The sequence below is a fragment of the Cyclospora cayetanensis genome, unplaced genomic scaffold (assembly GCF_002999335.1).
Source record: "Cyclospora cayetanensis isolate NF1_C8 unplaced genomic scaffold, CcayRef3 CcayRef3_contig_241, whole genome shotgun sequence".
Lineage (NCBI taxonomy): Eukaryota > Apicomplexa > Conoidasida > Eucoccidiorida > Eimeriidae > Cyclospora > Cyclospora cayetanensis.
This window is the reverse complement of record NW_020312194.1, coordinates 29,434-48,110: the sequence shown is the minus strand read 5'-3', so window position 1 is coordinate 48,110 and position 18,677 is coordinate 29,434. Positions and strand designations below refer to the sequence as shown.

General features: G+C 50.4%; 5 protein-coding genes across 5 annotated transcripts; 4 read left to right on the top strand and 1 right to left on the bottom strand.

Moving 5' to 3' along the window:
• Positions 1-625: 625 nt before the first annotated feature.
• On the top strand, positions 626-2,530 carry LOC34622937. The gene is made up of 4 exons (XM_026338247.1): positions 626-780; positions 1,088-1,365; positions 1,618-2,305; positions 2,377-2,530. Exons 1-4 carry the CDS (start codon positions 626-628, stop codon positions 2,528-2,530), a joined length of 1,275 nt encoding a protein of 424 aa, XP_026194032.1.
• A 2,702-nt stretch (positions 2,531-5,232) lies between these two features.
• On the top strand, positions 5,233-7,934 carry LOC34622936. Its single transcript, XM_026338245.1, has 3 exons — positions 5,233-5,336; positions 7,013-7,211; positions 7,758-7,934. Exons 1-3 carry the CDS (start codon positions 5,233-5,235, stop codon positions 7,932-7,934), a joined length of 480 nt encoding a protein of 159 aa, XP_026194030.1.
• LOC113147492 lies at positions 7,934-12,262 on the top strand. The gene is made up of 7 exons (XM_026338244.1): positions 7,934-7,992; positions 8,090-8,234; positions 9,235-9,405; positions 9,965-10,092; positions 10,326-10,395; positions 10,585-10,644; positions 12,041-12,262. Exons 1-7 carry the CDS (start codon positions 7,934-7,936, stop codon positions 12,260-12,262), a joined length of 855 nt encoding a protein of 284 aa, XP_026194029.1.
• Positions 12,263-12,501: 239 nt separating this feature from the next.
• On the top strand, positions 12,502-15,254 carry LOC34622935. The gene is made up of 6 exons (XM_026338243.1): positions 12,502-12,586; positions 12,839-12,980; positions 14,156-14,316; positions 14,553-14,758; positions 14,791-14,929; positions 15,184-15,254. Exons 1-6 carry the CDS (start codon positions 12,502-12,504, stop codon positions 15,252-15,254), a joined length of 804 nt encoding a protein of 267 aa, XP_026194028.1.
• A 1,460-nt stretch (positions 15,255-16,714) lies between these two features.
• On the bottom strand, positions 16,715-18,337 carry LOC34622934 (N-alpha-acetyltransferase daf-31). The gene is made up of 5 exons (XM_026338242.1): positions 18,153-18,337; positions 17,707-17,816; positions 17,492-17,594; positions 17,086-17,159; positions 16,715-16,806 (listed from the first exon to the last, which is right to left on the bottom strand). The coding sequence occupies exons 1-5, from the start codon at positions 18,335-18,337 to the stop codon at positions 16,715-16,717; spliced, it is 564 nt and encodes a 187-aa protein (XP_026194027.1).
• Between the last annotated feature and the right edge of the window lie 340 nt (positions 18,338-18,677).

Below are 18,677 nucleotides of genomic sequence, written 5' to 3'. Positions count from 1 at the left end.
ACAATATCTCAGCGGCTCAAAACATAACAACAAAATAATCCCGCTCTCTGGTACGTAGTCTTTAGTGCATTTTGAACTTTTTTTATTATTTTTTTTTTCAGCACAAGAGAGGACACGCTCTCGCCTTTTGTGTCTCGTTCTGGTGTGTGTGCTCTATCTATCTTGTCTCCGAGAGTTATACCCCCCCCACACATCTCCCCCGTGAGAGGCGCTATACAGAGTATGGTATATATATTTACCCTCACTAAGACACACATAATCTCTCTCTAAATCACACATCTTATTCTGTTTCTTCCCCCATATATATATATATATATATATATATATATATATATATATATATATATATATATATATATATATATATAAGCCCGCCTCTGAAGTCGTGTATATATATATATGGGGAAAGGAACCGTGCTTCACTCTTTAGCCGCTGCCCAGCAGGCCGTGTGAGCTGATGGATGGCTAGATGGCTACCTTGCTGTGCTCTTCAAAATGCCGATATATGCATGCATCGCCATAAATTCTTCACTCCGCTGCGCTGGTCTGTGTCGCCTACGGGGCTTTCCCAGCGCTCTTTGCCTAGAGCCTTGCTGCGTCAACCTGTGGGTTTGAAGGCACCAAGATGGGCTTAATCGCCTTCTGGAAAGACACAACGACGTACCAACAGCCTCCCTGGGAGTATCCGGTTGTGGATATGCAAAACGATGAAGGTGTCTTCGGGCATATCGGATCTCGCCTTTTCTCGTCGGATTCTGTGGACCGTAAGAAGCCTTCAATGTGGCCTTTTTTCTGTTCTCCCTCGTAGTTGTTTTTCGTGTCTGCCTCCTCCCCGATGCCGCGATCGCCTCTCACGGAGAGGCTCTTTCTATCGGCTTGCAGCACGAGAGTCCTCATGCAACCTGTCAAGCCTTGCTCTTCTGCGCTTCTCTGTGCGCACTTCAAGATCTTGCAGAACCTGTTCCTTCCACGATTAGAGGCTTTTAGCCCGCACAGGGGTGTTCCTCTTCTGACGCCACTTTGTCTTATTATTCTCGTTTTTTAAGCCTGTGCTCTCGCGCTGATTTCCTGTCTGTGCGTGGCGAAGATCCCCAGTGCTCCTTGTCTGCCGTGTGTCTTCTGCCTCAGAGGAGAACAACTATGACTCGCTGTCGTATCTGGGAGTTTTCTTGCTGCCGGTGTTGTACGTTGTCTTCACGGCTCGAGCACGCGCCTCAATCCGCTCCTCCGCCTCCAAGTCTGTGTCTATTGAAGCTGCTCTGCAAGGCGATCTTGCGCTCAGTCTCTCCTTGGACTTCCTGGATATTGCCATTATGTTCAATGATACCCTAGGTGAGTCTCCTCGCGCGAGAATCGCCACCACGAGTCGACGCCGCTCTAAGCCGTCCTTCCACCGGTCCACCTTCCCCGTCTGTCTGCTCGGCTCTGCCTTCAAATTCCTGTCACCGCGAGTTTCTGATCCACCGATGAAAATGCTCTCGTGCGAAATGTCTGCGCCTTCGCACGGGCCTAAAGAGGGCATGGCTTTCTATCCTGGCGCACATATATAGATATAGATATATATATATATATATGTGGCTTTCGTGGCAGGTACCTACGCACTTCTGCAAGTTTCAGATCCTGGTTCCCCTGCGCAGTACGTATGCATGGCGACTCTAATCTTAACGTTGGTAGGCGTTATGACCTTAGGCTTTGCCTTCCCCGTGCAGCAGTCCTTGGAGGGTGCCTCGGGGCAGGCAGACATCTTCGTGTCCGCGAAATACGAGTTTTTGGTGGGGTTGTTGTTGGTGGATTTTCCCTACCTCGCGCTGCGGCTCTACTGGATGCTCACGACGCCGGACAAGGTTTTGTGGTTTTTTTTGAAGAATATCTTTACGATTTTTGTGCGGCCCCTAAAGCTCAACCAGTGCAGACTGGCGGAGAGAGAGCGCGCAAAGGGAACTCAGAGGAGCATGTATGAAAGCCCAACTGACGAGCAGAACCAGCTGCTGCAGCTATCGGCGATGCCTTCCTCAGTGGGAGACGGCAAACAGCAGGTGCCCCCGCAGCAGCAGCAGCCGCCGACCTCCTCTGCAGCGACCGCTGCTGCCTCTGTAGGGCGGGGAGTTCTAGAGAACATTCAGCGCCTTCGACAGCGAGGGAGTTTCTTGCTGCAGAGACACGCGGCAGCGGCGCCGCTTTCCGCGGGGGGGGCGGGGGGCAATGGGGCGGAGAACAACAAGGATCGAGAGAGGGAGTCTTTGCAGGGGAGTCGCGAGTTTATCGGTTCTTATTTGCCAAGCAGCAGCGCCGGCACCCTCATACCGTACTCCTCAGCGGCGTCTATGGAAAGCCTTGGGGTCCGTGAACGTCAAGAGCCGCTTCTTGCCGTTCAAGCGCAGAAGAGACAGCAGCGTCTAAGTCGCCGTCAACGTCGACTGGTTCGGGACCTCCAGTCCAGTCGACGCCTTCCGATCTCAGGAGTGGGGTTTGGACGTGTATTGTTCAGGCTGCTTGTCTTGCTCTTCAGCTGGAAGTCTGGGGGGCTTAAGACGGTGCTCGATGGAAATCCCTATCTGTCGTATGGCCAGCAGCTGCGTCTCGCCGTTGCCGCCGTCTTCTTGGATGTGCTGCACGTGGTGCTCGTGTTGGTGGGATTCGTCTCCTTCGCGATTGTGAAGGGGTCTCCTCCCTTCGAATACTTCCCCGTCTCTTCTTTCCAGCAGATGGATGTACGCGACAGGACCATGGGAGTCGTTTGGGTTGTATCCGTGGCAGTCTGCTTCGTCAGCTCTCTCTTTACCGTTCCCATCTTGGATTCTGCCTTCTCGGCTTTCTGCTTCGGCACGAAACAGCTGTCGAGACTCCTGCTGTATCGCCAGCTCGGACTTGCATACCTTGACTTGGATGGCGGCGCCCTGTTATCCAACGGCTCGATCGTTGTGACAAAGGCTTCCCTCCCCAAGTGCACCGTTGGACTCATGCTGGCAATTTGCTTCTTGGCTAAACCCATCTACAACCTCCTCACCATGTTTTTGGTCTTCCCCTTTTCCCTCTGTGGGAAGCAATACTACACCCTACACTCCGACAAATTCGTCAAAAGTTCGTCTTCAACCGCGATATATATAGTGCCCCTACTAGCTGCAGCACTTTTTTTCTCCTTCTATTTCCTTCCATCTCTCTCTCTACCTTTCTATCTATCATTCTATCTCTCTCCATCTTTCTTTTTATCTATCTTTCTCTCTTTCTGTCTGTCTCTCTCCATCTTTCTATCTGTCCCTATCTTTCAATCTATCTATCTCCATCTTTCTCTCCATGTGTCTATCTCCATCTTTCTCTGTATCTGTCTATCTCCATCTTTCTCTGTATCTATCTATCTCCATCTTTCTCTCTCTCTATCTATCTCCATCTGTCTCTCTCCCTATCTGTCTCTCTATTCGTCCATATCTCCCTCTCTCTCTCCCGATCCATGCGCAGTGATTACGACAGATTGTGCAGCACACGATGCATGCGACACCTTGCACCACCCCTAGATGCTTCTCGGCTTTGAGGACGCGGAATGCTGTTGAACGACCTGTGCTCTCTATCTGTCCCTTTTCTGTCCAGACACAGCGACAACTTCCTCTCAGCAGAATGACAGCTCCTCCTCTCCGGCACCGCGCTTCGTCTCTTTGAGCAACATGGTGGTTTTTTCGCTGTGCAGAAAAGCAGCAGCGCCTCTTGCGTTCCACGCTTTGCTCATTGGTCCCGACACAACGAAAGGCATCAGGGTATGCGAGGGGCTTTTGGACGCAATGTGGATGGAACTGCTGTTGACAGGTGTTTTCAGAACGTGGGCAGTGTGTATTTGCCTAAGTTGGTACAATTTCGGAGTTTTTTGCGGCCACCTACTTGTGGGAGTGGTCTACCTGCTGCTTTCTCAAGCTGTGCGGATCATGGCGCTGAGACGCTATGAACTCAAAGCAATGCTTGAGGGTCTCGTGACACAACGGACCGACGACTTTGGCATTTTTCGGGAGTCTGACAGCAGCGAGGAAGAGCAGCAACGTTCAAAACGGGGAACAGCCGCCTACGCATATATCACGGTGGCAGACGACGCCGAGCTGTACAGACGAGACGGCTATTTGTCATCCCCTGGCTTCGTCTTTCCCAGAGTCATATGAGAACAGAAATCACAAGGCGAGCTAAGCGGCAAAGGCCAAAAGGGATCATCACAAAAAGCAGAAAAAGGAAACATCGCCAGGAAATAATACCAAAGCTATGGCCTCCCCAAAGGCAAGGCGATGCAGCACCCGCGCTGATTCGCCTTGCTGCTGGTTCGACACATGTCTTGCGGAGGGGAAGTCGGCAATCCTTGTGGTTTAACTTTTGAGATCGACGGACTTGAACGTTTCTAGTAGCAACTGCTGCTGCTGGATAGAGGGATTCTAAGGGAGAGCCCTAGTTTGGCGCTGAAGCGATCTACCCAAAGTCGGTTGCTTCGTGACATGTCTTTTAAAGCAATTGTGCAGGTAGTTAAACCGAATATGTGCGGAGAGCGAGGTACAGACACCACGCACAGGCATTTATTATTCGGAGGTAGCAGGCGACAACTAGCGAGAAAGCAGATTCGGGCATGTGTCAAGTTGACATGCAGGGGCAGAAGTAGTCCTAGAGGCGACACCACAGCATTTGCACAACTCGATAGGTACATGCGGGCATGCACAGGCCTTGAGTCTAGGCTACTTCTCACCAAGCCTCGCCGGCAAGACGCAGCTGTACCTACTACGACGTAGGAAGCTCTACCACAGAGGCCAGTTCCTAGTAGTACCTTGTCTCAGCCATTTCTCCTCTCTACGGCTTGGTTGCTGATGGACGTTCTGTTTTATGGAGGGACTATTCCTAGGCTTTCACGATGGGAGGGGTGAAGCCACCGTTACCCCGCACAGCCTGATACAGTGTGCGGCTAAAAGTCTCTGCCTCGCAGTGGAACCTAGTTTTTTTCCCAACTTGAATCCACTCTTTGATGGGAAGAAGCGCAGAATCCAGCACTGCCTAGTTTCTCACTAGATTATTTCTGGGGCCCGGCAGAGGCTCAACAGGAATAAGCCTCCGGGTCAGTTGCTTCGTTCTTACAGGAACAGCTATCGTCGAAAAGTCAATTACTATAAGATTTGATTTTTCATTGTTGTGCTGTACATACGCACCGTGAGGGGCCGGGCTGGCAGACTGTGGACACTGGCACGCTCCTAGCAGGTCTTCAAATGGATGCAAATGCGTTCTACAGATTCGAATGCCACTCAAACCGCACGAGTAAAAGAGCTACCATTACAGAGTGTGATTCAGAATATGCATGGATACGGGGTTGCAAAGTGCCGGTGAGACATGTTGCGCAGTAAACTGGTAATAGATTAGCACGCGGCCTTGGATTTGCACCGTAGGCCCCATTATCTACTAATGCAAAATGAGCCAATATTAATGCGCAACCTGGAAAGAAACACAAAGGCAAGGCGCCGCGTTTGGACAGAAGTGGAATAACCGGCGCCTTTATTTCGGCTCCTTCCAATAAAATTCAGTTTTTCAGACTCCCTAATTCCCAATAGGAGTACTAGACAGCCATTTCTAGGCCTAGTGGCACCTGAGTTATTCGTGATACCACTGATCTGCATGCCCGAATGTCTAGCAGCCACGCTGCACACCTTCAACAATCTTCTCCTTAGCATAATTCCTCTAAAATTCATACTTGTTCTCTACTTTATTATCAAACGCTCTTAAAATCGCCCTACAGATGTGTCCTCTGTCCTCTCCCTCTTTGCATCAGACATAAAAATGCGCAGCTGCAGATACGAACGCGTTAGACGTAACTAATTCTAGAATCTGCAGTGAGCCACTCCTTTCTCTCTTCTTCTCTTAGCAAAGCTATATCCAGAGCATTTCGATTTTTTTTATTCCTCGCACGAAGCTCACAGATACAGAGGCGGAGCGACAAGCGGACACGACCCCCAGACATAGCGGGAGGAAAGCAGTGGGGCTTTGTGGGACTGTGTACAGCTGGCAGCGTATCTCAAAAAATACTATTGTAATGACTTCCTAAAATTTTTGTCTAAAACCTTCAAGGTATAGAAAGAAACCATAGCGGCCGGTTTTTATGTACAGTACCGTATGTAAGCACCCCTGTAAACATAGAGCCGACACACGGAACACCCAAGAGAGTACGTCGGAGCGAGCTATCCATCTCCTAACCGCTAGCTTGATGTCCATGCCCTTCCACTCTCTCTTGTTTCGTTCAAAGCTTGGCATGTAGCGGCCTGAGGAGCGCAAATCTGGCGCTCGGTGCTCCACGCATCAGCCTTATTCTCTCTTTGCGTTTAGCATTTAGCTGAGACTGCCGTTGACGCTTGTTTCGGCAATGGCCGACTCACATCTAGCCTCCTGAACAGTGAAGCTCGCTCTTCAGGCATTGGCTGGAGTGAGAGCTAGCTACGTGCGTTTACCGGCACGAGCCTCCTCAATTCAGTAATGCTGCGTGGGAGTGAGAGCAAAAGGTAGCCCTTGGGCCGCTACTAAGCGCGGCACAAACACTTCAGTACTCAAAAACCTATGGAAAACGGGGATTTTACACACAGGGGGCGAGCGGAACCACAGACTGTATCGTATGCAGAGAAGCTGTTATTGGCCTTCTAGGGTGTATTTACACCCAGAGGCCCTGCTGAGTGAAACAGCGTAGGGATGACCATGGGGGAGGGGCAGCAGGAGAAAGATTTGTTGCCTGCGCTGCAGCAACAGCCATTACCTGATGCACCAACTCTGCCAGCGGAAACGGCATCAGCTTCAGATGGGCTGTTAATCGTGCAACTGCCGCCACCCCCAATAGAGGAGAATGTGAGTAGTTGCTTGGACTCCCTATGCGAGAGAGGAGCCCTGAGTGTGAACAAGTAAGCAGTAGTCCTTTTGGCAGCTCCAGCAATAGCAGAAGAAGCATTAGCAGGGCAAGTCGCAACTAACCACACTACTCTGAAGGCTGCGGTCCAACTGCACGCGCCTTTCTGCTCAGGGCTTTGCTCTTAAAGCAAAAGTTCTTCAAACTGCACGAGCGCTACGCTCACGCTGCATCAAAGGAGAGCTACGCTGCAGCAAGGCTCCAGCGATTGCAGGGGCAGTTAACGCATCAGCAGGAGGAGCTCGCAGAAGCTGCAACAAAGGCGGCACAATACGCTGAACGCATTGCTTCGCTGAAACATGAAATCAATGAGGTGCGAACCCCACGGGATGCTTGTCACCCTATGCTGCTGGGAGGATCGGGTATGGGGCATCGTCGTTACTGTTTAGGGTGCAGGTGTCAGGGGAACATTAGGATATAGACTTCGTGGACTCCCCACTTTTTGATGCCTTCATGCCTCTTGAGCTGCTTAGCTGCTGCTTCGCTCCTCTTTCTTTTGTCTCTCGCGTGAATCGCCTTTATTGCTGGCAACGATTTCCCGTCAGTCTCGGAAGGCCTTCCCACCAATAGACTTCTTACGCTCCCACACTGCCTTGTCTATCCTGCCTTCCCTCCTACCTCCGATCTCCCCGTTCGCGCGTGCCCCTTCTAACAGCAAGCTCAACAAAATAGCATAGGCTCCCTACTTAGATGTACTTGCCGCCCCTATTATCAGTCGATCCGCTTCATACAATTATCCCAAATGCCCTGAGAAAAACCCCTTGAGCCACAAGCCCCCAGTGTCTCCCTAGTTCGAACTGGCGGCGTCGCTGCCTCTCTACGTGTCGAAGCGTGCTCCTTCACGTCTCGGCCTTTACAGAAGAAAGCTGATGTCGTCCGTTCCTCCTCACGACAACATATGTTGCATCAGCAGCTGGCTGCGCTCAAAGCGGAAGCGCAAGAGCTTCAGGGACAGCTCGAAACACAAGTCAAACGGTCAGCCAACTCAAACGCAAGGTTTCCCTTTGAAAGATCACTCAAAGGGTTCCCTGCCTAATGCCTTTCTCTCTAAAAGGCTCGTGTGACGCCGCTAAGAAGCCGGTTAGTATGGCCTTGTAGGAGCCAGCCAAGGCATCCTGCAAAAGGCAGAGCAGCTCCTAACGCGGTCCTCCCTAAGGCCTCTTAAATAACCCCCAAAAGGCCCCTTGTGAGGCTTCTCGCGAAAAATGTGAAATTTCGAAGCGGTGCCATACGTCTGGAGCCTGTTGGGGCTTTCGTTCGTGGTTCCTCCTTTAGAGCTGCTGAAGTGGAGACGGTGTTCATACAGGGAGCTTCACAAACTATTCAACTGCTGAAGGTACCTGAAAATTCGCACTTCTCCGCAAAACTGATGTAGTGTCTCCTAAGCGCTTCTGAAGGCAGGAAAAAGTAGCATTCCTGTTCTTTGGTATTCGCTCCAATCCTTTAGTTGTTTTCTTCAGCCTTCTTGCTAGTACCTTCGCATCCGTCTGTAGTCTTACAGTCTCTCCTCCTTAGGTTCTTCCTTGACACGGGCACTAAAACGCTCTCCTTTTCTGCTGCACTCATCCACTCCCTATTCGTGGTCGCTCTGGTTTGCTGTGTCGTGCTTTGCTTTTTGTGAATATTCAAGCGTTAATATCACCTATCCGTGTGTTTGAGCCTCGATGTATCTCTAAGCACAGGTATGCGTCTGCGCTCATCAAACTCTCTTTGGTAGTGCTGACCCTCTGCTTCGCTTTGCAGCGCGAGGAGAAACGGCTCAATGCGTCTATTGGTGAGCCGAAATTCGAAAGAGAGACCTCCTAAGCTGTTGGGAACGTCTAGAGCTTTAAATTAAGCATTTGAAACCGGTGGTGTTAAACCCCTGAAGGCAATCACTACAGAACTGGCCAGTCGCGAGAAAAAGATTTGATGCTTTTTTCTCCGCTAGGGCTTTTTAATGGCTTAGGGTGCATGTATATAGGGGCTTCGGTATGTGGGTTAGTGATTGTGAAGAACAGAGCGCGGCAAGGATGAAGTTGTCAAATTGAGTCAAAAAGAAAAAGCGCTCGTAGGAAAGATAGAGGCAAGGCGAATCCTAAGCTGTAAAATGAGCACACTACATGTCAACTGAAGAACAACCGTGCATTTTCCTGGGTATCTTTTATAGCCAGCCACACAGCTAGCTAGCAATTAGCGAGTTTCCAGACCACCTGCCTTTACTGGCTCATTAGAAGGCGTTTCGCTCGCCATCTGCACCCGAATAGCTGGTCTGAGACTCTTTCATTACCTACACGCATGCACACTGAGCTAGCTTCACCTGCTTGAGTATCCTTTAGGAGACTGCCGCTCGGCAGCAGAGCCTAAATGAAGAACTTACCCAGATGTTGTCTCAGCCACAGAGGCAAACGGAGCAGCGCGAACTTGTACAGCACATGTTGAATGCAATGAAGCAGCAAGAGCTGCGGGTGGCACAACAAACCGAGGAGCAGCAACAGCTAGTCGCACAGGCGAATACCGAAATACAAGTAGACAGCACCCTTGGACCAAAGTGCAATTTAAAGGCGCAATCTCATATCCTGATTCACTGAACTGACTTCAGTCGCGTGGCCTTCTCGAGCCGAGGATATGATTGCCCTTAGTGCGGCTACTCCTATTGCTGCTGCATGCATATTGTCGGCTTTGCACACAGGCCCTGACAGAAAAGCTGAGCCAGCAGCAACAAACTCTGAAGGAGCAGCGGAGGATGGCTGAGGAGCTTGAGCCACAACAACGAAGCATACGCACTCGACTCGACCTGGCGCAGGCAAACTCTTAGCCCTAAGTTCTGGGTTAAGGCCACAATGCCTAATACCTTAGCCCTACCTTGCTCCATCTAGAAGCTTTAGCTGCGGAACTTGCACGCTGCAATTGCCGTCTGATGGCGTAAAAGGCTAGTTGCCTTAATCATTTGCTCTTTGGGTAGCTGCAGCGGATCCTTCCAATGCATCCGCTAGAGAAAAAGTTCTCAGGTTGTCACCAGTGCGGCTGCGGTTGCACTCCTCATTTCTGCGTGTGTTGAGACTTCCGGCTGTGCGGAGACATCAGCTAGAGTTTGCCGACACCACCGAATGCCGCAACACGATACAGGCAGAACTGAAAGCTGCCGCTGCGTCCTTGCAACAAGCCAAGGAGGAGCTTCAGCACTTTAGAACCGTCCTAGAGAGGGCCAAGCTGTGAGATATACACAAGGGCCAGCCTGCCTCGCTTAAGCGTCAGATTTTAAGGTTTAAGGGTAGGGTTTGGACCTGACTAAGACTCGAGGTAGCTGCCCTGCGCCGTTTTCGGAGTTCGATTCGCGAGAAACGGGGAAAGCAAAAGATCTGGGAAGCGCTGTGGAGATCGCGACTGTCGACTGCTGGCAAGGTGCTAGGATTGAGGGTATCAACTGTATGAGATGTGAGTGCAGGGACTACAATAAAGGCACTGTGCGACGAGACCGTGCTGCAGCGCTTCTCCCTGTTTTAGTGGCTCGTAAGGTGGGATACTTTTGCGTCTTGGGCTGCTCAAGGTCTCAATCCACAGCTCCCCTTTTCTAAGTTTTAAATGGACCACTGGAAGATCCAGGCTCTAAGGGGCTAAAAGTTGCCTGCAGCCTCGTGCGTTATTAGGAAACTATGCACGCTTTCAAGGTTTCGTATTTGCGTCACGTGTGTCAAATGTCATAGGGGGAGCTAGAGCTTCAGAAAAAAGCTCTTCTAATGGAGTCTGCCTCTCGCACGAAAGAGGCAAGTTGCCGTCCGTGTCTGCAGCTCTTCACCCGCATGCTGCGTTTTTTGTTCGTCGGCTTACTCTAGTTTTCTCAGTCGCTCTCTGTGTCTATGGCTTTCTTGGGCTTGCCTGTTAGGATCTTTCTCTTTCTCTGCTGCTCCCTCGATCTGCATATCCCTTGTGGCTTCACTGGTATAGAAACGCCATCGTCTGCGAAGAGCTGCAAGCTTCTGCAAAGGCTATGGTCTAGGGATGTGGTCTGGCTGCAGGCAGGACAGTTAAGGGCCAAGAACGAGGAATTGTACGACCGCATCAAAGGAGATGTATATCAGCCCTAAATCTCAAACCGTATATCCTGAACAGCCTAAACCCCAACGCGAGAGCTCACTAAACCTCAGCTTGTTGCTGTGACCATTTTGTCCAACATTTCTTCTCAGGAAGCTTCTCTTAAGCAGAGAAAAGAAGATCTTACCTCACTGGTATCCTACGAACTCATAGCTCTACCCCTAACCCCAACTCCCTGCATAACTAATACATCCGATGTATCTTCAAACCATTCTTGTGAGCACCTACACCCTTACCGTATCGCCTACTTCCCCAAGCTCAGGTGTGTGCCCATACGCGCAGAGCAAGCGGCGGTGTGAACTGGAAGCGGAGGCAGCGCAGGTGCTGCAACGCATAGCCCGCTGGAATGCGATGGAGATAGAAATGGCCGCACAGCGGCAGCAAGCAGCCCAAGCACTTGCGGATAGCGAACGACTAAGGAAGGAGACACTAGAACAGCTCAACCTCAAGGTCCTGCAAATGTACCTAGATGTTCTTGTTGTTGCGTTGATTATGAGAGCTCCTACAGTGACGCTCCGCTTCATATTTCCATACAATTTAACTGTGGTGTGCGTACTCTTCAAAAGTATGCAAATGCTTACATTACGCACGAGCTGCCACCTTTGCTTCCAGAACCTCGCATTCTCCCTACCTGGGGCGCTCCCCCCACACTGCTTCTCTCTGCCTCTTCCGAACCAAACTCATTCATCGCTACCCAGAATAAGCCTAGGTAGCTGCCTGCCCTTCTTCTTAGTCCTCCTCGCGTGCATGCTGTTGCCAACGAGTGCCGCCATTGAACGTTCCCATCTCCGCAGTAAATCGCAAGGTACGTGCTCAGGCCACGACCTATAAGCTGACCAGCTGAACAACTGCTTACCGAGCCGATACTGGTGTGCAGGGTGTCGAGGCAACATTCGCGGAGCGCTGCCTGCACGAAATTTGGGGGGAGCAGGAGAAACAGCAGGCGGGAATCGAACGCGTGCGGCAGCAGTGCGAGGCCTACGCAATTCAAATCCAGGAGGCTGGTCAGGGCCTCTCCGAGCTGTTGCAAAGACAAAGAGTGCTGGCCAATGAAATTGATATTTTTAGGAAAGACGTGGAGTCCAAAGACGCGACAATTCAGGTCAGGCATACACGGGAGAGGCACACAGAGGAAATTGGGGTAGTGACATAGAAAGGGGCTTTGGAAAAAGCAGGGAGGGGGCACAAAGGCACAGGAAGGGACAACGCAGAGGCATAAAAAAGGCGCAGAGATTGAAAGACGGGATCGTTGGCACACGAGGAGGAACCGATAGAGAAAGAAGCATATAGGCAGCAGACGCCATGAAACACGGAAAGACACAAAATTATAGACACGAAGAGAAGTAGCCGGAAAAAGTGCCTACCAGGCGGGCCATGTGTCCTCGGAAAGATATGGGTGCTGGTGGGCGCATGCTTTCCGAGTTGCACTCCGATAAGCAAGAAGGGGTAGCCGCATCGAAAACATTAGTGCGAGCAGAGCCGGGAGCATTAGCAGAATATGCAGTGGCGATTCTGCTTAGGGCATTACAATGCAGTGCCACCAGGCACTACAACAAAGGGCTGTGCTCCGCAGCCAGCATTCTCGCCTGCTGCAGAAGATTGCCGCTTGCAATGGTTCGTTTTGCCGCTCTTAATGCTAGTCCTACTCCTCATACCTTCGCGTCCTTCAATGTTGCGGTACACCTTGTTTTAACCCCTGAACTTATTCCTGCTACTGCGGACCCTGTGCGTGGTCCCACTTCACTTTTCTACGAACCTATTTTTGTATATTGCCTCTGCGCGTGAACCCATTAGTTCATCTGTGCATGATTAGACGCATGCACTAAAAACGCACAACAAGTTGCACGCATCTACGTATGTGCATAGTGGAAGTAGAGGAGTCAATGATGACTTCTGAGCGCCTCAATTCTTGTCTTTCTGAGTTGGAAGAAGCAATGCGGAGGCAAAAGGATGCCTATGAAAAGGCAGTGGAGAGCAGGAACGTGACTGGGGTGCAGCTGATAGACAGGTGCGTGTATTTTACTAACACTGGCAACAAAACGGCGGGAAGGGTGCTACAGGCAAACAGTACACTGAGGGAACAGGGTCAGGCGTAGAAAGGCAGGACTACGGAAGGAGGCAGAGAGAGAGCTCTTGACAACAGGAGAGAAACGGTCTAAGGAATAGAAAGGCAAACATCATAGGAGAACACGGGCTGCAAACGAGATCAACAGTGTGAGGGGGCGCAAACCCAAGATATGCACCCAATGCTTCGTGCCTGAACGCTGGAAGCATCACGGTGTCGTTTCCACAGGAATGACGAGCTTTGCCTTATGTGGGAACGGAGTAATGCGATGGGTAAGCTACCCTACTATCCCCCAAGCCTTGTTCTGCCCCTTGCGTCCCTGATTGCAGAGCACGATGTGGCATAGCGCCCGTTGCTTTTAACGCTACAACCAACACTAGCAGCAAACCCGCACGTTGTTGCTGCATGAGCTCAGAATACGCAGAGAGGAGAAGTCTGCTAGCGACCCAAGAGGCCGAATCTGTACGCTTGAGAAGTAGAGGTGTAGTCAACTCTTCACCAGCTGGGTAGAGGGGTGGGGGCAAGAATGTGGAATGTACATGTACAAAGCTGGCAACTGAAGTGCATATTGATGTTGTATCCGCATAAAAGTAGTCATCTGGCTCACCAGAAAAAATACTGTATTCGTAGCGCACGGCTGTTTGCCCAGTTCTCCACACAATGCATAGTTAGTGTCACTTTGCCACGAGTCCAGTGGCACAAAAATCTATCCGGCTGTCTACATTTGCAGGAAGTGATGCAGTTGCGTGCGAGGGCAAAAGAGCTGAAGCAGCAGTTGCAGATCCAGCAGAAAAGATGCCGGGCTGTGCCGGAGTTAGCTGAGGAGGTTGCAAGTCTCAAAGATGAGCTAGCTAAGGAAAAGTCCAGCACCAAGAGACTCCGACTTGAGCTCGGTAAGCCTTGGAGTAGCGCACAGCTACATCAAAATCAGTAGACTGTGGAGGTTTGGCGTGGCTCGAGAAAGATCCTTGCGTCCTTGTTATCCTCAGAGAACCCCCATGGTAGCCGGCCCTGGAGAGAAGTTGGGCGGTACGGAAATGTATTGAAGATGCTAAGGACTAAAGTTTAGAATGAATAGGTACAGTGGCTTTACTCTGTGGTCCCTTTCTGACTGTCAGGGGTCATATTTCGATCCTCGTGGCGTGTGTACTCCTCAGCGCTGAGCCTGACATGGAGGAGTTACTAGCGAAGGAAAAGGAACTACAACAGCGCCTCAATGCCCAGAAGGTAAAACTGCTGGATCTCCAGCCCAGGATTGAGGAACTAGACGAAGCTAACAGTGAGGAACGAACGAAACGATAACGGGACGGGGGCTTTGAGAGGGATCTGCCCACGAGAATAGCAGAGGGAACAGATATAAGGGGTTGGACTATAGGTGTCTCCGCGGTAAAAGGAGGGAAATTCGAGAAACTTCCTGTCTTTCCAACTTATAAACCAGCCTATGCATCCTTGGGGGAGGAGCTGCACGGAGCACCTCATCAGATATGTATACTTCTGCAGATACTCATTTTACAGAGACACATGCGGCCAGTCCCATATATGTACTGTATGTAGATTTGTGCATAGCTGTCAGTATATGTATTAGCTTCAGAGCAGCACAGGCACGTTCAAAAACGAATACAATCCACCGACACTTGGATGCTCGCATGCCCACATGCATACACATAAATACTAGTACTGGTGCGCACTCCACAAATGAGCAAACACACTTGGATGGTGATGTCTTTCTTTTTTTGCTGTTTATACCTTAGAGGATCTATACAGCAAAACTGAGTCGGGTCGGGAAGTGGCCTTCGAGCTTATTGAGACGTTGGGAACTTTGCAACAGCGTTTGGGGGAAATAAGCAAAAAGGAAAGATGCCTTCGTGCGGAGACAATCATGTACAAAGTGAGTTACGTCGCGGCATGCTGTGTAGGCGGGTACAGGAAGGGTGTTTGCCGCATAAGCAGAGTGCGGACAGGATTAACTGGTCAGCGCGAGCAGGCGCACAGAAAGCGAGGCTGATTTCTTTTTTAGCACGGAGAGCTGCAGTGGTACAGATAGATGAGACAAAGGGCTACAAAGACACGTAGAGAGCGGAATGATGGGAGGAGGCAGAAAGGACAAAGAATGTCCGCGTGCTTTGTGGCTCGTAAGGAGGCACAGCGAAAGCCTGTGCTGTGTTGCTTTTAGACAATGCTGCCCCAGCTAACCCGGATGCAGGAGGAGCTGACTGAACAGCTATCAACTGCCAGGGTGAATTTGCTGCATCGGCAGCCACCCTCCGCTGCGGTCGAGGCTGAGCTGCAGCAACAAGCGGAGAGACGCCGGAAGAAGAGACAGATTCTTAGAGAGGCTGCCGAGATGAAAAAAGCAGAGAGAGAGAGGGCGGTCCCCCGGTAAGAACGCGATGCAACGCTCTCCACTAAATGGAGGCGTCCCCCGTAATCCGGCGAGACGCTTTCAAGGCTATCTCGTGAAGCACCTAGAACCGACTGGAGGACGCGTCGAGCTAATAATCCTAAAACTGTTGATATTAAGCCGAATCTATGTACGCTCGTGCTGCCATAAAGAGTATCTCGTGTCCACACGAAAGTTACTTAGCTACGAGCACCCAGATACACTTAACGGTTACTCGTCCATTGTCATTTGCCCCCTCTTCATCTGTGTCCTCCCGTTTCTCCCTCTATATCTACTGCGCACTCTACTTAGCCCCCCTTCTCCTTGTTGCCCCATTCAACTTCGCCTCTGTCCTTTGAGAGTGTATAAACACCGCAGGAGCAGCGCCCCGCCACGACCCTCAATGTACCTTCCTCCAGAAGAATTGGAAGCTGAGAGCTTGCCACAGCCTTATGGGGCATTAGCGCCCTTCCTCCCATACCCCCCAGCCCCCAGCCTGCGATACTTTATCCCTAAACAGTCTACTTAATGGCGAACCATCCAAGATATACGGTCCTCTCTCTAGGGGCAAAAACATGGACTCTACGTATATAGAGGCACGGCTGCAAAAAGCACGTGCAAATACACAACATTCATTCGTGTCCATGCAAGTATATCCACATGAGATATCTATCCATACATTAATGCAAATAAAACAGTCCAGCGTATCTTAAGGCACTATCTCAGAATATTGCCATGGCTAAGCGTATATTCGCATACTATGTGGAAACATATTAACAACTTCAGTTGTGATGCGTATTCGCATTCCCATATGTCAGACCGAAGCACAAGAGAGGTTGAACGAATCAGCTTCGAAATTAACGCACACTTGCATCAAGCTCGCGCCTTTAAGAGACAGAGCAGGGCACTCACAGACCACCAGCTCATAGACACTCTGTGATGCTGGCCTAGCATGGACTAGAGCCTAGGCTGCAAAACCCCTTGAAAAAGACGAGGTTCCGTTGTGCCCTATCCTATGGAATGGCGGGCCTGGACGGGTTTACCTGTGTACCCTAAACTCTACCGTTTCTTTCTCCTGCCTTTGCTGCCGCTGCTTGTGCTTCCTCCTGCGTTTGCCGCTACTGCAGTGCCCGCTACTGCTCCGCGCGCATCCCCTGGCTTTGCCACTGTTGCTTCGGGTGCCGGAGCTGCAGCCTGCATGCATCGAGCAGATCTCCCCGAGTTCCAGCATTAACCGTTCAGGAGAGACCGTGGTGTGGCTGTTTGAACCCTATGCTTTTCAGTCTATTTAGCTGGGTTAACTTACACTGGAATCCTGTGTCTTCCCGCTGGTTTCTGGTATGCATGCTGCTTCTTCTTCTGCTGGCCGACGTCCCTTCCGGCGCCGTTCTGTACCCCCATAAGCAGTCGCATGTAAATAGATCCATGTATGTGTTTTAAAAGCGTGAAATTGGGAGGTCGCTATATTATTTCTTCAGGGTATATGTGCTTAGTCCCCCTATATGTGCTTAGTCCCCCTTTACGCATAGTTAATACAGCACGTATCATGAGGTTCTGCTATGCAGAAGATCTACGTAGGATCTATGGAGCACTTGAAATCTTAGCACAGCTTTTTGCTTCGCCAGACTACACTCCATTCCGCTTCGTGCTTTTCAAGTGTACGTGTACCCTTGTCGAAATAGTTTCTCATATTAAATGCATCTTCTTTGTCCGCATAATACTCCTTGTCGATGTCATGCACCCTGCATCAGCACAAGCACATATGCATGAGCCACGACACGTAAACACAAACCGCCAAATGAGAAAGCTAGACGATATAGCACCCCTGGAAAAAGTGAAATATTGAAAGGACTGTAAATACGGCACACAGTCATGAAGAATATGAATGCCAATCAATAAACGGTTGTGTCTGCAGGCCTTGCGTGGCAGGCCCATGCGCACCCCCCTCAAGAACATGCTGTTTTCGACAGTTGCTGAGGTGTGCATACACTTTAACAAAAAGGCATCATTCGAGGCGTGCACCCCCATCCCTAGGGACAAAAGGCTTTCTGCATACGCCGGGGAGGCTGATTACCTGAATCCAAGAGTTTTGCTATATAGTGCATAGGCCGCTCGGTTTGTGACACGAACGTGAAGCGCCGCATAATCCGCGGCAAAGATGTCTTCCATTGCTCGCTCTATAAATGGATACAGAAACAAGATACCCACGTATGCCGATAAGCTCAAAGCGCACCAAAATGTACTTGTAAGTGAATGCCACCCCAGGGGAGACCTAAAGTGTCAACCCACGGGAGAGCGTCATGAGCTTGGAGGCCAAACCAAGCTTTCTGTTTTGTCTCAAAACAGCAACCGATGTCACGTGGCCATGAGGCTTTTGTCCTTGGGTGTTCTCATCCTCTCTGAGACAAATACGAACCGCAAAAACGCGCTAATACTGAGACCTCATATCCTAAACCTTAGCTAGTATGCCTTACATGTAATTCGACGCTAAGTTGAGCGTAAATGGTAACGGAAAGTGCTCGCGCAGACGGGGACGGAAGACATTGCGGCTAAAAGAGCCTTGAACAGCAAGCAATCGGAGGCGCTGCTGAGTGTCCATTACATGTAGACATGTAAATGCATATGACATGGGGGCGCAGATCTGCTAAAAGAGTATTCTCGTGTTCTCTAACGTGGCTTATAAGGGACTTGTACATGCGCTCTATTCCGTTGTACTTGGTATTATAGGGTCTTACAACTTTGCTAGGACATAGCCCACGATCTTTCCTTGTCCATCCTGGGCGACGGTAGGGAGCTGGGGCCAAGAAAGCGAATGAAAGAAATAGTATTTCATTACATAGTTCTCAGGAAGATTCACAAAGTTCACGTGCTGCATCTCAAACAAGTCAAACACGTCACTGGGACGCACCAGACTGCACATCTTCGCGAGGCGGGGCGAGAAACAAGCGAAGCAGACGAATTCGAACAAGTGAAGGAGGAACCGGTATGCGGGGATTAAGAGAGCAAATTTAGTGGGAAGCGAATTATTCGGCGAGCGAAACACATGAACCCATGGCGTTCTCAGTCCGGACCGAACAATGCAAATTTTGGTGGGCGCTAGACTTAGTTCAAACTCCCACAATAGGCCATGAAATTCCTTGAGATCAAGTTTGGAGGTAAGGGATCAGGTCTTGGGGCTTATGCAAGAGCCTGTTAATCAGAGAGCTACACAGCCTTCTTCTTAGGGCCCCCCCTAGGGCCCCCATGCATTTCCCTGGGTG

Bases quoted from the DNA above. Each gene is read 5' to 3' on its own strand.
- LOC34622937 (XM_026338247.1), top strand. From the start codon at position 626: ATGGGCTTAATCGCCTTCTGGAAAGACACAACGACGTACCAACAGCCT. The intron at 781-1,087 runs GTGGCCTTTTTT...TGCGTGGCGAAG, and splicing joins GACCGTAAGAAGCCTTCAAT to ATCCCCAGTGCTCCTTGTCT. The intron at 1,366-1,617 runs GTCGACGCCGCT...TGCAAGTTTCAG, and splicing joins CGCGAGAATCGCCACCACGA to ATCCTGGTTCCCCTGCGCAG.
- LOC34622936 (XM_026338245.1), top strand. From the start codon at position 5,233: ATGCGTTCTACAGATTCGAATGCCACTCAAACCGCACGAGTAAAAGAG. The intron at 5,337-7,012 runs GTGAGACATGTT...CTTTCTGCTCAG, and splicing joins TACGGGGTTGCAAAGTGCCG to GGCTTTGCTCTTAAAGCAAA. The intron at 7,212-7,757 runs GTGCGAACCCCA...CGGCCTTTACAG, and splicing joins TGAAACATGAAATCAATGAG to AAGAAAGCTGATGTCGTCCG.
- LOC113147492 (XM_026338244.1), top strand. From the start codon at position 7,934: ATGCCTTTCTCTCTAAAAGGCTCGTGTGACGCCGCTAAGAAGCCGGTT. The intron at 10,396-10,584 runs GTGGGATACTTT...CAAATGTCATAG, and splicing joins CTGTTTTAGTGGCTCGTAAG to GGGGAGCTAGAGCTTCAGAA. The intron at 10,645-12,040 runs GCAAGTTGCCGT...TGATATTTTTAG, and splicing joins CTGCCTCTCGCACGAAAGAG to GAAAGACGTGGAGTCCAAAG.
- LOC34622935 (XM_026338243.1), top strand. From the start codon at position 12,502: ATGCAGTGCCACCAGGCACTACAACAAAGGGCTGTGCTCCGCAGCCAG. The intron at 14,317-14,552 runs GTGAGGAACGAA...CTCATTTTACAG, and splicing joins GGAACTAGACGAAGCTAACA to AGACACATGCGGCCAGTCCC. The intron at 14,759-14,790 runs GTCTTTCTTTTT...TATACCTTAGAG, and splicing joins AAACACACTTGGATGGTGAT to GATCTATACAGCAAAACTGA.
- LOC34622934 (XM_026338242.1), bottom strand. From the start codon at position 18,337: ATGTGCAGTCTGGTGCGTCCCAGTGACGTGTTTGACTTGTTTGAGATG. The intron at 17,817-18,152 runs GTAAGACCCTAT...TATTTGTCTCAG, and splicing joins GGCTATGTCCTAGCAAAGTT to AGAGGATGAGAACACCCAAG. The intron at 16,807-17,085 runs GTACACGTACAC...ATGGGGGTACAG, and splicing joins GAGAAACTATTTCGACAAGG to AACGGCGCCGGAAGGGACGT.